The sequence below is a fragment of the Podarcis filfolensis genome (genome assembly GCF_964270895.1).
Source record: "Podarcis filfolensis genome assembly, chromosome: 8".
NCBI lineage: Eukaryota > Metazoa > Chordata > Lepidosauria > Squamata > Lacertidae > Podarcis > Podarcis filfolensis.
The window spans coordinates 28,419,240-28,433,752 of record NC_139611.1 but is presented as its reverse complement, the minus strand read 5'-3'; the positions used below and the strand labels follow the sequence as shown (position 1 = coordinate 28,433,752).

Sequence of the window (14,513 nt, the reverse complement as noted above, 5' to 3'; positions counted from 1 at the left end):
AGTTCCACGGTTTAACTGCGCACTGTGTGGAAAATTACTTTCTTTTCTCTGCCCTGAATCATCTGCTATCATTCAGTTTATAAGAACATAAGACTGCAGATCAGACTGATGGCCCATTTACCTCAGCTTCCTCTTCTTACAATGGCAGACCAAATACCACCCCCAAGCAGGACTAAGCACAAGAGCAACTCTCCCCTCCACAGTATTAACAGACCCTCCAAGTGTCCCTGTTTTTTCCTGGATTTACAGAAGTCACCTGGTTTCTAACTGGATCTCGGAATGTTCTGCTTTTCCTTCAGACGTCTCTATTTTCAACAGAGAAATGCTGGAGAGTATGGAATCGAGGCAAGGAGATAAGTAACTATACAACCTTTAGTAGACATCCAAAGATAGCCCTGTAGAGGGAGGGTTTTTTAATGTTTAATGTTTTTATGTATGTTGGAAGCCGCCCAGAGCGGCTGGGGCAACCCAGTCCGGTAGGCGGGGTACAAATAATAAAATTAGTATTAGCATTAGTATGGAATAGGATGTCCCTGTTTTTGTTGCAGAAATGTATGTACTAATGTATGTACTACTATGTAGTATGTACTACTATGTAGTATGTACTAATGTGCTCCCCAGTAAAAGGTAAAAATTGGGGCACATTAACCAGGATCTGCTGAAGCACTGCTTCTGCCTCCTGACTGTTTCCTCCAGAGGTGCAGCTGAAGAGATTGGGAATGGAAAAGAAAGAGGCGGTGTGTGTGTGTGTAAAAAACGCTCCTGCCTTCAACCAGCTTCCAAAGAGGAGCGAATTCTGTGTGTTTCTGATAGGAGGGCCCCAGCCCTGCCAAAATAAACAGGAGGGGAGAGCTTGGCTGCCGTCCAAGAGTAGCAAGGGGCCCTCCGAGCTGCCGAGCCTCGGATGTCGTGCGGGCAGAGCGCGAGAGGAGTCTTCTGGGCAAAGCTTTGAAAACCGGCCCAGGAATGCGCCTGCCACAGGGCTCCCACAGCACAGCTGCGCGGCATGTTTAGATAGCATCCTTCTTCGCGCCACTGGAATGTCGGGGCAGGGAGCTGGCAGGGTGGGTCGCTGCCCTCTGAGAGGGGAGCACAGAGCTCCCCCCACCAAAAGCACAGAAAGCGAGAGGTGGCCTTCTTTTGAAAGCTGGATGCAAACTTTTGAGTTACACTGGATTCTGTAGGCAGAGGTGTAAAACATAGGGAGTTGCCTTATCCTGATCTAGCCCGGGAGTGTTCAACCTGACAGATTTAGGCTAGAAAGGTCCTTCTGCAATTCACTGTTTCCTGGTTTTTTTTAACCACCTCTTTAGAGACATAGGTTCTCAGGTTCACCTTTGTGCAGCAGATCCTGACTTTTAAACGTGAGTTGCTGTCTGTATCACCTTTGGTCACAGAATCTTAGGTGGAAGGGGTCCCCAAGGGTCATCCAGACCAACCCCCTGCAATGCAAAAATCACAGCTAAAGAATCCCTGACAGGTAGCCATCCAAACTTTAAAAACCTCCAACAAAGGAGAGTCCACCACCTTCTCAGGCAGTCCATTCCACTGTCAAACTGCTCTTACTGTCAGACAGTTCTTCCTAATGTTTTGGGGTTATTTTATAATATTGTTTTATAAAATACTTCAATAGTAGATTTTTAAAAAAGCAAGTCCCACCCATACAGGGCTAAGAGCGCCCCCCCCTCTCTCTCACCCTCCCTCTCCCCGAGATATTGTTTCCAAGAGAAATCCCTCTGTTTGTTCTACAAATTGATGTCAACAATCAAATCGATAATCAATCACTGTTCAGCTGAGCATGGTCAGCAGGCGCAAAGAGTTGTTTGGAAAAAAAGTTACAGCCAGTCAATGGAAAGAGGAGAGTTACAGTATGTAAATTCTGTCATTCAGGGCTTTCAAACATTTCACATACACCATAATTTCCTGCAATCCTCACAACGACCCTGAAAGGTAGGTCACTATTATTCCCATACTGTACATGTAGCGTGGGGGAACTGAAGCTGAGAGGAAGTGACATGTGTTGCCAGCAAAGTGACATGTGTTGCCAAATTTCGAACGAGGGGGTTATCCATACACATCTCAGCCTACACAATGCTAAAAAAAGAGAAACCTAACCAAACAACAACAACCCCAAACCTCGTCCAGCTGCATTTGAAGCAGTGAGGGTGTGAGGCGACGGAACAGGACTCCTGGAGCAAACTGAGTGAGAGAAAACGTTTAAGCGTGCCTCCAAAGTCAGCTTGCTGCTTGGAAGCCAAGTCTGGTTTGGGGGATCAAGGTGGAGAACGGCCTCAGGGTGTCTCTCCCCAGCTTCAGTCCCCCTGGTAGATGATTTTGATGGAGGTGTCTGCCTCTGCTTCCTGCTTGACGCTGCAGCTCAGTGTTGAGAAGAGACAGTGGTTTACTTCTTCCAGCCAGTCCAAGATGCGCTGCTCGGTCTCGGGGTCAAGATGAGGAGGCCTCTCCCGAGAAGAGAGACTGTCCGGCTCTTCTTCTGCCTCCGACGCCCGATCTCTCCGAGGCTCTTGCGGGACACGTGCCGTGTGGGGCAGCCCGGTTCCTCTGCGCCCGAGGCCTTCCCCAAGCAGGAGCAGCTGCCCTCCCCACACATAGGGTGCAGAGTGCCGCCCACTGGGCAACGGAGGCAAAAGGAGGCTCTGAGAGAGAGTGCCATGCCCGGGGACTCTTCTCACGTGGTGGGAAGGAGCAGAAGAACCATTCCGTGCTCCTGGACTCAGCCTGGCAGGCCTGCTGCTGTGGCTTTTCCTTTGCTCTGCCCAGGCCTGGAAGGGCAGCGGTGGCTGTTGAGAAGGCCCTGGTGCCAGCAGCCCGCGGGCAAGGGGGGCACGCAGGCCCCGGCGCGACCCAGAGGCCAAAGACCTCCCTGCGATGGAGGCCGAGAGACGAGGGTCTCCTCCTCCTCGTGGCTTTGCCATCCACCTCCTGGCGCCGCTTCTCTCACCTCCTCTTTCGTTACAGAGCTTTCGAAAGGGAGAGAACGAACTCCACAAAAAGGCTCGCCCCGTCGTTCAGCTAAGGCTTCTCTTTTTCTCTCCAGATCACCCCAAGTGGGAAGATGTATCCCCTGGAAGTCCCAAGCTCCAATAAACCGAGGAGGTGGACTTTCCCCGGCAATGCACACACTCCGCAGGACCTCGTCGAGTTACAGGATTCCTGTGTGGTCTACGGCTGAAAAACGACACTGGCAACTGACAAGGCTGAGTCTTTCATTATGCAGAGATCGGCTGCATGGTTTTCTCGGTAACAAAAGTCCCCGTTCGCTCCAGGGAGGAGGAGGAAAATGCCTCGTTGCCAGCAGATCACACTTGAGTATTCCAGCAACGTGTACAGGATGGTCACCCTCCAAATTTGGCTGCCTGATTTGCAGCCGTACATCAAGTAGAAAAAACAAACAACAAACCAAGCTAGCGCAAGGAAAATTGCTGGATTAGGTGGGGCAATCAGATTCTTATTTCAATGATGTGGAGGTCTACCCTCGTCAGACCCTGCCTGGAGTCCTGTGTCCAGTTCTGGGCACCACAGTTTAAGGATACTGACAAGCTAAATGTGTGCAGATGTGGGTTGACCAAGGCCATAAAGGTGTCTAGAAACCAAGCCTTATAAGGAATGCTTGAGGGAGTTGGGTATGTTTAGCCTGGAAAAGAAAAGACTGAGAGGTGATGTGAAAACCATCTTCAAATATCTGAACGGCTGCCCCATGGTAGCTTGTTTCCTGCTGCTCCAGAGGGGATGGCCCAAACCAATGGGTTGAAACGACAAGAGATTCCCACGAAATCTTAGGGAGAACTTTCTGCCAGTAAAAAGTGCTCTAAGGTGGAACGGATGACTTTGGCAGGTGGTGAACTCTTCTTCATTGGAGGTTCCTAAGCTGAGCGTGGATGGCCATTTGTCAGGGATTCTTTAGCTATGATTCCTGCATGGCAGGGAGTAGGACTTGATGCCCATTGGGGTCCCTTGCACCCCTAGTTGTTGATTCAGGGATCTCTAATATTCTTAAGGAAAAACTCCAAAACAATCCTATTAAGCCTGCCCTTATTTAGAGATCCTGAACCTTTGACTCTTGAATGTTATTGACCATAGGATTTCAAGAGGCAGGGGGCGGTGGTGGAGGGAAGAGAGACCACACAAGATCCCGTATATACATGCACCAGGGTGGGCCGGCTTCAGGAGAGGCTGGAAACTGCTCTCTGTTAATATTAAGCTAATTTCTTTCCTCTCCCCCCCTGACCCCCAAGGGTCCCGTGAAAAATCTTTTGAAGGTCCTCTGGAAATCTCACTTACATAAACATTTGCTGGGAATGCGTTAAATGCTCTAGTTTAATGGACCTCTCATTCTCCCACCCCAACACAAATCCTGGTTTTATTTTTAAATGGATCAAATTGCCATTCTGATGTCCTCCCTCAAACTACCAGCTATGCAGAAATCACGACCTTAAGAATAGCCGAACGCCTTAAGAGAGTGATGGGGAGCCTATGCCCATCCACAAAACTTTGTTGAACTTCACTGAACCCCGCTGGGGTTGATGGTAGTTAAGGGTTTCCCATCAGTCTTGAAAATATGGGAGCACCCTCCATTGCTAAACCAAATTCTGATTACAGCACAGTCCTTCAGCTTAATTTGGAGCAGAGTTCATCTCAACCCAGCGTAAGAAAGCTTGACACAGGGTCCAATGTGGAATGCCACAGTTTTTTCTCTGGCTCTTGGGTCTCCCCCTAGAGACGCACCTATACAGGCTCTGCTTTGCACCTTGTGTGAGCGTTTTTGCCTTGCTGAAAAGCCCTTAAATACTGGTGATGATGATTAATTACATTTGCACCTCACCTTTTTCTCCAGGGAGCTCAAGGAGGCTTACATAGTTCTCCCCATTCTCTCCTCACAACCACCCTGTGAGGTAGGTAGGGCTGAGAGGAAGTGGCTGGCCCAAGATCACCTAGCGAGCTTCACGTCCGAGTGGGGATTTTAACCCCGGTCTTCCAGGCCGTTGTCTGATATTCTAACCACCACGCCGCACTGGCTCAAAGCTTCTTACTTGTCTGGAGGATAGAGAGGAGTGTAGGAACAAGCTTACTGTGCAAAGTCATGCCTGTTGCCCCACCCACTTTTGACTGTGGCCCTGACCACCGCTGGCAATGTGGCCCCTAGAAGGCTGCTTGAATAAGAATGTGGCCCTCAAGAGTGAGAATGATTCATGGCCCCATTACTTTAAGTAGCACGGACAGGCACTCCTTCCGGCAGAGCTCAGGTTACTCTCCTGAGGTTGTGGACTCTCCTTCCTTGGAGGTTTTTAAGCAGAGGTTGGATGGCCACCTGACACAGATTCTTTAGCTGAGATGCCTGCATTGCAGGGGGCTGGACCAGATGACCTTTGGGGTCCCTTCCAACTCTACAATTCTATGATTCTACTAAGGCAGCCAGCCCAGAAGGAAAGTTTAAGGGGGCTGGGTCAGATATTATCAGCCACTGCTGCCTCTATCCCCACTCTTATTATGAATCTGAATTAAGAGGATGGCATCCCCCGCCCCCAATGAAAAGGTGCACAACTCAGCTGGATTACAAATCCATGATAAACACGCTAGGAAGGGCAGCATAAGCAGAACTAGCGCCGCAGAGTGGGTATGCAATATTACTGTGAAAACTGTTACGGTGTGACACGAAAAGATATCTGATCAGGCCCTTTGGAGGAAAAGTTCAGCATAAACTGAAATAATGAATGGAAGTTCGCACACCTGTCATTTTCTCCTTTATTTGTACTCCCCCCCCCCCCCCGCATCACTGGCTGTTACATTTCCCAGTTCGTCCATGCAATCAACGAGGGCTAAAAACTTGGACCACGATACAGGCCTTTTAGGCACGAACAGAGTGGTAGTGTACATGGTCCAGTGTCATTACTGACTTTTTGTTGCCCCTGTGGAGAGCAGCTCGTGGCTCTTCCCAATGGCAAACCATTGATTTTGAAAGAAGCGTCAGTTTCAAAAACCGAGTTTTCTACGTGGCACGAGGGAGGAAGGGTGGGGTAGCTGCTCCCCAAGACACACAAGTCTGCACGCCTGTTTGTATGGCTTCATGCTGCTCTGCTGGCAAGATGTGAAGAAAAGCCAGCATGGCATAAACTGAGAAAAACTGTATGGGTGTCAGTGCAACCTCTCACATACTCTGCAAAACACCTGAGTGTCATGGGGAGAAGAGGACTTGAGAGCAGCAGCAGCAGCAACCACACCACCCTGGTCAAGGTTACAAAGCAGGCTTCAGAGTCTGAAGCAATAGCAGGCCACATTTGTATTACTAGAAAGCACAACACCTGATTAACAGTGGTGGCGGCAGGTGAGGGGGTGTGTGTCTCTCACCCACCAAGCTTCCTAGCTGGCCCCAATGCCCAATTATGCAGAGATTATAGAGTACCATTATGCCACGTGGATATTAGTGTGTCTCATTAAAATAAATATGATCCCGCACCTTTATTCAAGAGATCCGTGTGGATCCCTGGCTTGGGTAGAAGGTCTTCGAGTCTCTCTCTCGACCACAAAAACCCTGCTTTTAGCTGTCAACCAAGCTCTCTCCAAAGCACAGCATTGGATTTCTGGCTGACGAGTTAAAGAAATGATAAAATCCTGCAAGGGGAGGCTGTTCACAAATGCTGTCTAGAATGCCCCACAACAAGGAAAGGAAACCAAAGGCGCTTAATGAATCACTGTCATGAGGGACGCGACCATACTGAGATCAGTTTTTGATGGATAAAGGACTTTTAAGTTCCCGTCCTTGTCCACAACCCGAACCTGTTCCAAAACGAGAGGGAGGGTCTTGGAAATGCCTTCAAGCCTTGAATTCTCATGCCCAGCAGTGTCGTTTGATTCGTGATCTGAATCCAGGTCTTCGCCTGTATTCTCTGAAGTGGATCTGTTCAGCTCCGCCATTTTCTGTGGTGAAGGAATGAAGATTGCAACATAAAGAGTTACTCAAGAGATATGGGAATGTTTTCCCCAGCTGAGGTTTCCCTTCAGTTATTATGGGACTGGAGGCCCAGGAGACAACATGACGCTGCTATGAACCCAGAATGCAGCATTTTAGGGTAAAGGCAGGCAGAAGATGCTAAAATGGAAAGTGGAGGGATATGAGAAGGCAGACTTCAAAACACAAGGAAGGGTGTGTGTGTGTCCTGCATGATGGACAACTAGGTTCAGGTCCTGGGTGCAAGAGCTGAACATGTAAAGGCCACAGACCTGATGGACAGTGGCTGAAGAGGACCACAAAGAGGTGATTTTATTTTGTACACTGGGCTTTGCTTTTGAACTGCGAATCCCATAAGTGCCTCCAATAGATAAATCAGGACCCTGAAAGTGAGAAGTGTGGATGCAAAATGAGGAGGAGAGGGCAGAAGCAGTGACTCCTTACTAGAATGAGGGTGTCCATCACATCCTTGCACGTCTGCAGGCTTGTGGCACTTGTCACTTCCAGAAGCACATCAGAGGTGATTTTCCCAAGCTTAAAAAGAAGAAGGGAAATGCCAGATGGAACTGAGCTATGAAGAACAGCATTATGGAGTATCATTTTAGGTCAGTAACATTCATAGACACACAGTCAAAATAATTACATGCGCCAATTCTCTCTCTTTTGGTGGTTACTAACACCCCTCCCTGGCAAATGTAGGTAAAAGTGATTTTTTGAAAGACATGCTGTAGATTGAGAACCTTCTTGAAATTCAGCTTGGGAGGGGGGAATACTTTGTGAAAAAACAACTTTTGCAGAGTTAAGCCTGTGTTAATCCCCAAATTACAGAAAAGGCCATTTTATGGAGGGTAAAGTTGTCACTGGCTACCAGCCACACTGACTAAGCTCTCCTTCCACTGTCAAGAGGCAGGATCCCTCTGAATACCAGGTGCTGGGAATTGCAGCACTTAAGTCCTGCTTGTGGGCTTCCCAGAGGCATCCAGCTGGCCAATGTGAGAAAAGGATGCTGCTGGACTAGATAAACCACTGGCCTGATTCTGTAGGTGTCTTCTTAGGTTCATAAAAGCATATACCACTGTAACATGGGTACCTAATTCTTTTTAGGCTGGAACAGTGTCTGGAAGCAGATCTGCATTTGAAATTCCAGGGATGCGACTGGCAGTGGAGAAGCAGTAGGTGGGAGCGCCTGACCACCACTTTTCCTCTTGCAACAGCCCCTGCTCCTTCCCTCTGTGGCACAACAAGCACTTCACCCAAAACCTCAACTGGGAAGTATGAAGAGGGGGGAAGCAAACCCATCCCACCTCCCCAATTTATGTAGATCACAGAACAGATTTTTTCCTTGAAAATGTACAGCCTGGGCCGCAATCAAGTCACAGCATCTGTACCTTTGTCTTCTCGCTGTTTGTGATTGGCGGGAAAGAAATCACAGCACCTTCGTTGTCAACCAGGCAGGGGTAATTCTCTTTCCCATCCAGTAACTGCAGGTACCTGATCAAGGGTGGAATAAGAAAATGGAAGCTACTTAGGGGATGGGGAGAGGAAGTGCAAATACACATGTGAGGTTTAAAAATAAGAATTGCTTCTGATTCAATATATTCTTTTTTTAAAAAAAAAATCACAGCTCTGTGAAGACACATACAAGAAACCTCTGAAGATCAGTTGCTGGGAATCGCAAGTGGGGAGAGGGTCATTGAATTCTATTCAATATCGATCCAAAGCAGAACTCTTGACGTATAGTTAGCAAAGGAAAAACTTAAACACATTGCAGGATTAAAAAATAGACCAGAGGCAATTAATATTTCATCCAGTAGAGCTTTACTGCTACTGAAGGCAAATGAGCATAACGGTCACAAATCCAAAACATTCAGGACTGGCACTGTCCATAAGAAATCTAGTTGCAGCCTAGTAACACTATAGCATACTATGTACAGAACACCACACCAGGAAAAGAGACAGAAAGAGAAAACAGAACCAGTTTAAGCCAGCTGTACTCAGCTTCTCTGGAGGTATAAGCCAAACATCATGAACCTTCTGCTTGTTTCTTTCACACAGAGAAGCTTCCAGAACACTCTTGAATTAATTAGAATAGGAAAGATCTCTACACATCAGATCAATACTTTCTGTAGTAAGAAATGCAAAATCAGAGTGCCGCTTACTGGCTTCTCAAAGGAATTTGGCTGGATGCTGTGAGAACAGGATGCTGGAACAGATGAGATTTCAACTATAGCATGGGGCATCAGTGATTTAAATAAAATAAAGAATGAAAAGAAAGGACTTTTCGGGGAGCCTTCTTGGGGGAGGGTGTTCCAAAGACACAGACCTCCTGCTCCCACTCCAAACTATCCTGAATGTTCTGAGGACGCTTTCTGCTTCCCTTCCCCATGGACCCTTCCTGGCTCTTGCCTGCCCTCTGTGCAAGATTTCAAGGGCTGTGCTCTGCTTTAAGGTGCAGACTCACTTGTGCAGTCCGGATATATTCTGCCTCCTCTTCTGCTTCCGCTGCTCCTCGGCCTCCGACTGCAGCTGACGGAGGAGGTCCTTGGCCTTTATTTCCTTCCGGCCCAAGGGGATGATCTGCAACATGAATGCAAGGCCAGAAGTGTCTTGGAGTCAGTTGCTGTTATTATTATTAATGATTTATATCCCACCTTTTCCCCAGACTGGGACTCAAGGCACCTTACAGATAATACAAAAACACAGATTAAAAACATAGTAATTAAATGCTAAAAGAATTACAACAGTATAAAAGCAAATCTATTAAAATACAGATAGTAAAAAGAGCACAGCACTATTTAAAAGTTCTTTCGTTAAAAAATACACTCAGTTCCCAAACGGTTGGAATAAGAAAGTCTTCACCAGCTGGTGGGAGGATGCCAAGGAGGGAGCCAGTTTAGCTACTCTTGGATGAGAGTTCCAAACCCTGGGAGCAGTCACTAAGAAGCCACTCTCCCATGCCCCAATAAGCCTGCTTGTGAGGGTGGCAGACTGAGAGAACATCTCCCCTGAAGATCTCAGAGACTGGGCAGGTTTGTCTTTCAGATAACCATCATGCACAACAGCACCAGAGCACCAGTTGCCTGCTGCTGTCCCTTGTGGGGTATCATTCTGAACGGCTTTCTAATCTTGGTGTTGTCAGCCTACCTTCAATTCATCTGGCGGCCGAACGTCGTAGAGAAGAGGACCTTTCACAAGCTGCAGGTCATGTGTGGCAATGGTGGCTGCTGTTCGCTTTTCGCAGATGTCCTCGTGGAGTTTGGTCTGAAGCGTAAGATGTGTCATTAAAATAAGGCTGTGCTGAAGAGTCACAACAATAGGCTTAATTTTAACCAGTGTGCTAACAACAACAACAATTTTATCATCTGTACTCTGCCCATCTGACTGGGTTGCCCCAGCCACTCTAGACAGCTTCCAACATATATAAAAGCAAATAGAACATTACACATTAAAAAGCTTCCCAAGACAGGGCTGCCTTCAGGTGTCTTCTAAAGGTTATATAGTTACTCAACTCCTTGACATCTGATGGAAGGGCATTCCACAGAGTGTAACAATCTGGCCCTTTCTCCTCTACCACACTGAGGGCAGGCAAGGACCCCGAGGATCTACTTCCTCCTGATCAGGGGAGCCATACATCCTTAACTGTCCTGTGCTAGTGGGAGGCAAAGTTACCACCCACATGCCTGGGCTTGGAGATGCCCCTTTTGCTTTCCCTTCCACCGTGCTCAAACAAAGTAGGGCTGCCCCCCATTCCAATTCGAGGGGGAGGTTTATCTTTACTTGGGGAAACGTAATCTACAACTATTGCTGCCCAGAACCAAGTGGTATCGTCTTTCGAACCTTACCTGAACCGAAAGAAACCTCTTCAAAGCATTGCCGGGCTTGAAGTTCATGCCTTTCACTACACAGCACACAATATAGGGGCGGACGTCTTTGACACCAGGGCTGGCTTTCACAATCAATGGAGCTGGATTCTCAGAGATGTGAAGAACTTTCACCAGCAGCTTCTGGGTTTCTTCCACCTCATCCTCTGCATCACTGCCTTTTTTCTTGTTTTTATCTCTCTTTTTCTTCCTCATCTCCTCCTTCTCAGCACCATCCTGCTTGCCTTTTCCTTTGCCGCCCCCTCGACCCCCGACACGCAAATATTCCAGGATAGATTTTGTTTGGCAACCATTTACCATCTTCTCAAGCCGTTTGTCTTTGAGGGCATTTCCTTTTAAATTGACTTCCTTCAGCTTAGGGCAGTCAGCCAACTCCACAGGGATTTCCGATAATTTGTTGTTGGAAACATCCAAAGTCTAGGGGAAAAATGTATATTAAGTGGTTGTCTCCTAATTCAGACACTGGAAGAGTTATCTCAAGTTCTGTCTACTGACGGACAACAATGAAAAACATTTTGTGTATCAATAAAAACTCTCAAGCCAATGTGAGTACAGAAGCTGCCATACCAAATCAGACCATTGGTCCATCGAGCTCAGCACTGTCTACACTGACTGGCAGCAGCTCTCTGGTTTCAGACCTGAGACTTTTTGCGTGCAAAATAGATTGTCTGCCAGTGACCCCATTCCTTGCTCTGGTCATTTGCTATTCCGTATATTGCACAAACCTCAGCGCTATTCATACATTCATAATAGGGCTCCACACCCATTCCTGACAACTTCTAGATTTTTATGTGTGAATGGCAGCAGCAAAACAAGCAGTGCTCTGGGATGGTCAATTTTCATCATCGACATCTCAGGAAACATTGATGTCTTGAACAGCCACCATTCTTCATGCATGCTGAATTATGTCTTGCATTATTACTGCATATTAAGAGTTGCTTTTGCTTTATTTGCTTTCCATCATTATTCCTATAGTTTAATGATCTCATCACAAAAGCAGAAACTGGGAAGGGCTTTTACCTTGAGGCAGGCCAGGCGGGAGATGTTGGGGCTCAGCTCCTCCAGCTCGTTGCCCGCCGCCTCCAGGGTGCCCAGTAGGGCTAAAGGGGCGGCGCGGCGGGAGTCACCTCCGTCGTCCGTGGGAAGCAGCCCCCCGGGTAGGGAGCGCAGGCGGTTCCCGCCCAGGAGCAGCTCCTGGAGGGCCGGAGCGGAGCGAGCCAGGCCGGGCCCCATTTCGCGAAGGCGGTTGCGGCGGAGGTTGAGGAGGCGTAGCTCAGGCAGGGCGGCAGGGGAGCCCTTCTTGGCTGCTGCCGCCACCACCACCTGGGGCTCCCCGGTCCCGCCGAGCTCCGCCGGCAGCTCCTCCAGGCCGTTGCCGGAGAGGTCGAGGGTGCGCAGCGTGGCCGGCAAGAGGCGCCCGGCCTGGGTCAGCCCCGACGGGCCCAGCGCGCAGCCGGGAAGCGCCAGCGTCTGCAGACCCGTCAGGAGCCCCAGGACCGGCCCCGGCTCACGCAGCGCCGCGCAGCCGCCCCCGCGCACCTCCAGCGACCGCAGCGCCGCCCCCAGGGAGCCCAGAGCCCGCGGGAAGCGGCCCCCGGCGGCCTGCACACGCCGCTCCAGGGCGGCGCCCGACTCCAGGCTCAGCTCCCGCCGGCCGGACTCTGTCACCTCCGGCCAGTCCTCGTCTTCCCCTCCCGCCGCTGCTACCGCCGCCGCCGCCATTTTTCTCTCGGCTGGGCACAGCCGCTTCCGCTTCCGGCGCCAACAGCACTTCCGGTCCAAGACGCGCTTCCGTTTCCTGTGCCGTCAATAGCGGAAAAAATGGGAAATGGCGAGATGTCCTATACTGTATAGTCTTATGAAGTGGGCGCAGAAAAGCGGGCGGACGTGGGTGTGGCGCATATGGGTGATATCCTTAAAAAAAATTTGATGGTAATTTTAAATTTATTTCCTGCCCTTCAGCAGGTCCCAGCGCGTTACATTTTCAAATGTAGAATTTAGAAGTAAAAATATTACATGAAAAGCATGTAGATATGCGACATCCAGTTGCCGCTTCCGTTTCTCATTTGCACGGTAATCAAATGAAGAGGCCGCTCTAGCCCAATATCCAACTTCGATGCTATCTTTATGGTTGTCTGCATAGGTTGCCCCTCACCGGATGTAAACCGCCCTATACTAAAAACTCTATGGCTGTCAATTAAACGGAAACGGTGCGCCTAAAAGGGTAGCTGGCAATCACAGGCTTCCCGCTTTTCCTTTTGTTTGATTGGTATTAACCCAGGAGCTGATTTGCAATTGCCATAACAATCAATTTAAATCAACCCTGTTTGTTATTGAAGTGCCTCCCTGATGCATGCAGGGTCTAATTCAAAGTGCAGGTGATGAAACACAGCAGCTCAATAAGCCGGGATGTATCTTTTAAAAAGCCTTCAGGCCCATGTCCCACTATGTCAGGGATTGGACAGCTATGGCCATCCAGATGTCGCTCCATTCCAACTCCCTCCAGCCTGATCACAGAGATACCAGTGATCGGAGTTGTAGTCCAATCTCGGGAAGACCACAGGAGGCTGCCTTATGCCAAGCCAAATAGTTTGTCCATTGCACATGGTTTTTACTCTGACTAGCAGAGGTTCTCTGGGATCTCCAGACAAGGATCTCTGGTTCCCAAACCGTTTGTCCCACCCATCCTGTCCGTCTTTTGAAAGTTGATGGGTGTTTCATCCGACCACTTAGCAAACTTTTGCTGTTGTAATACACATCAAAGCACATGCATACATGTTATAAAGTTTACACCCAACTAATATTTTAATAATTAGTCTTGCCTTTCTAATGGAACAGATGCACCCTTTTTTTAATGGATGAGAAACTCAGTTCTATAATGTACTATATGGCAGCAGATATTACCTTTCAGTTAACTCCATCCTGTGAAACCCTTACCAGCACATAGCTATCTGTGGCCAATATAATAATGAAGCAGGAAGAGTTGGCTAGATTGCATCCAATGAAAAACACAAATACAGCTGACAAAATGTGACCAATAAAAGCTATGTAATATACAAGTGATACCATTTAAAAAGCCACAGATTTTTCATCTGGCTTAAAAACAAATATGTTTTTTCCTTAAGTGCTGGCATCATTGTCAAAAATCAGTGCCATATCAGGAGTCCTTGTTAGCTTGAAATTTTGGCCCTGATCAACACAGCCTTGACCTTTGTTGTCCAGTAAAATAAATCAAGTGCTGAGCCAAACACCAACGTTCTCGAATGTTTGCAAGTTTGTTGTGGACCACCTGATACCACCAAAGGTCCACAGACCACCTCTGCACTACCTGATCTGCACTATGCTACGGACTTCAACATCAGCTGAAAATGCTGCCCAAAGCTTAACTTCTATGCACAAATCAGACCCACGAGGCTAAGCAGAATTCTCAGCTGCTCTTCTCTGTGGATTTCCCTTCCTCTGGAGATTCACCCAAACCTGAGCTAGTGTGCTTTTTCTTTAAACAGTCCAATTTTATATATTTTTATTATTGAATTGGGCTATGGTGGCAAGGACAGGGCAGAGCATAACCAGTGCCAAATCTTTGGAATGGTGGACTACATATAGAACACAATAAACACAGAAATAAAGACATATTTCAAAAAGAGAAAAGGAATCACTGCCAC

General features: G+C 48.1%; 1 protein-coding gene across 1 annotated transcript; it reads right to left on the bottom strand.

Moving 5' to 3' along the window:
- Positions 1-5,749: 5,749 nt before the first annotated feature.
- On the bottom strand, positions 5,750-12,628 carry LRRC47 (leucine rich repeat containing 47). Its single transcript, XM_083628713.1, has 7 exons — positions 11,869-12,628; positions 10,810-11,265; positions 10,112-10,228; positions 9,429-9,544; positions 8,356-8,458; positions 7,412-7,501; positions 5,750-6,936 (listed from the first exon to the last, which is right to left on the bottom strand). Exons 1-7 carry the CDS (start codon positions 12,568-12,570, stop codon positions 6,700-6,702), a joined length of 1,821 nt encoding a protein of 606 aa, XP_083484839.1. The 5' UTR covers positions 12,571-12,628; the 3' UTR covers positions 5,750-6,699.
- Positions 12,629-14,513: the final 1,885 nt, after the last annotated feature.

What these genes read in the sequence shown, in the direction of transcription:
- LRRC47 (XM_083628713.1), bottom strand. Translation starts at nt 12,570, where the DNA reads ATGGCGGCGGCGGCGGTAGCAGCGGCGGGAGGGGAAGACGAGGACTGG. An exon ending in GGCCGCCAGATGAATTGAAG is followed by an intron (nt 9,545 to 10,111) that starts GTAGGCTGACAA and finishes TTCATGTTGCAG; the next exon opens with ATCATCCCCTTGGGCCGGAA. An exon ending in CAAACAGCGAGAAGACAAAG is followed by an intron (nt 7,502 to 8,355) that starts GTACAGATGCTG and finishes CTTCTTTTTAAG; the next exon opens with CTTGGGAAAATCACCTCTGA.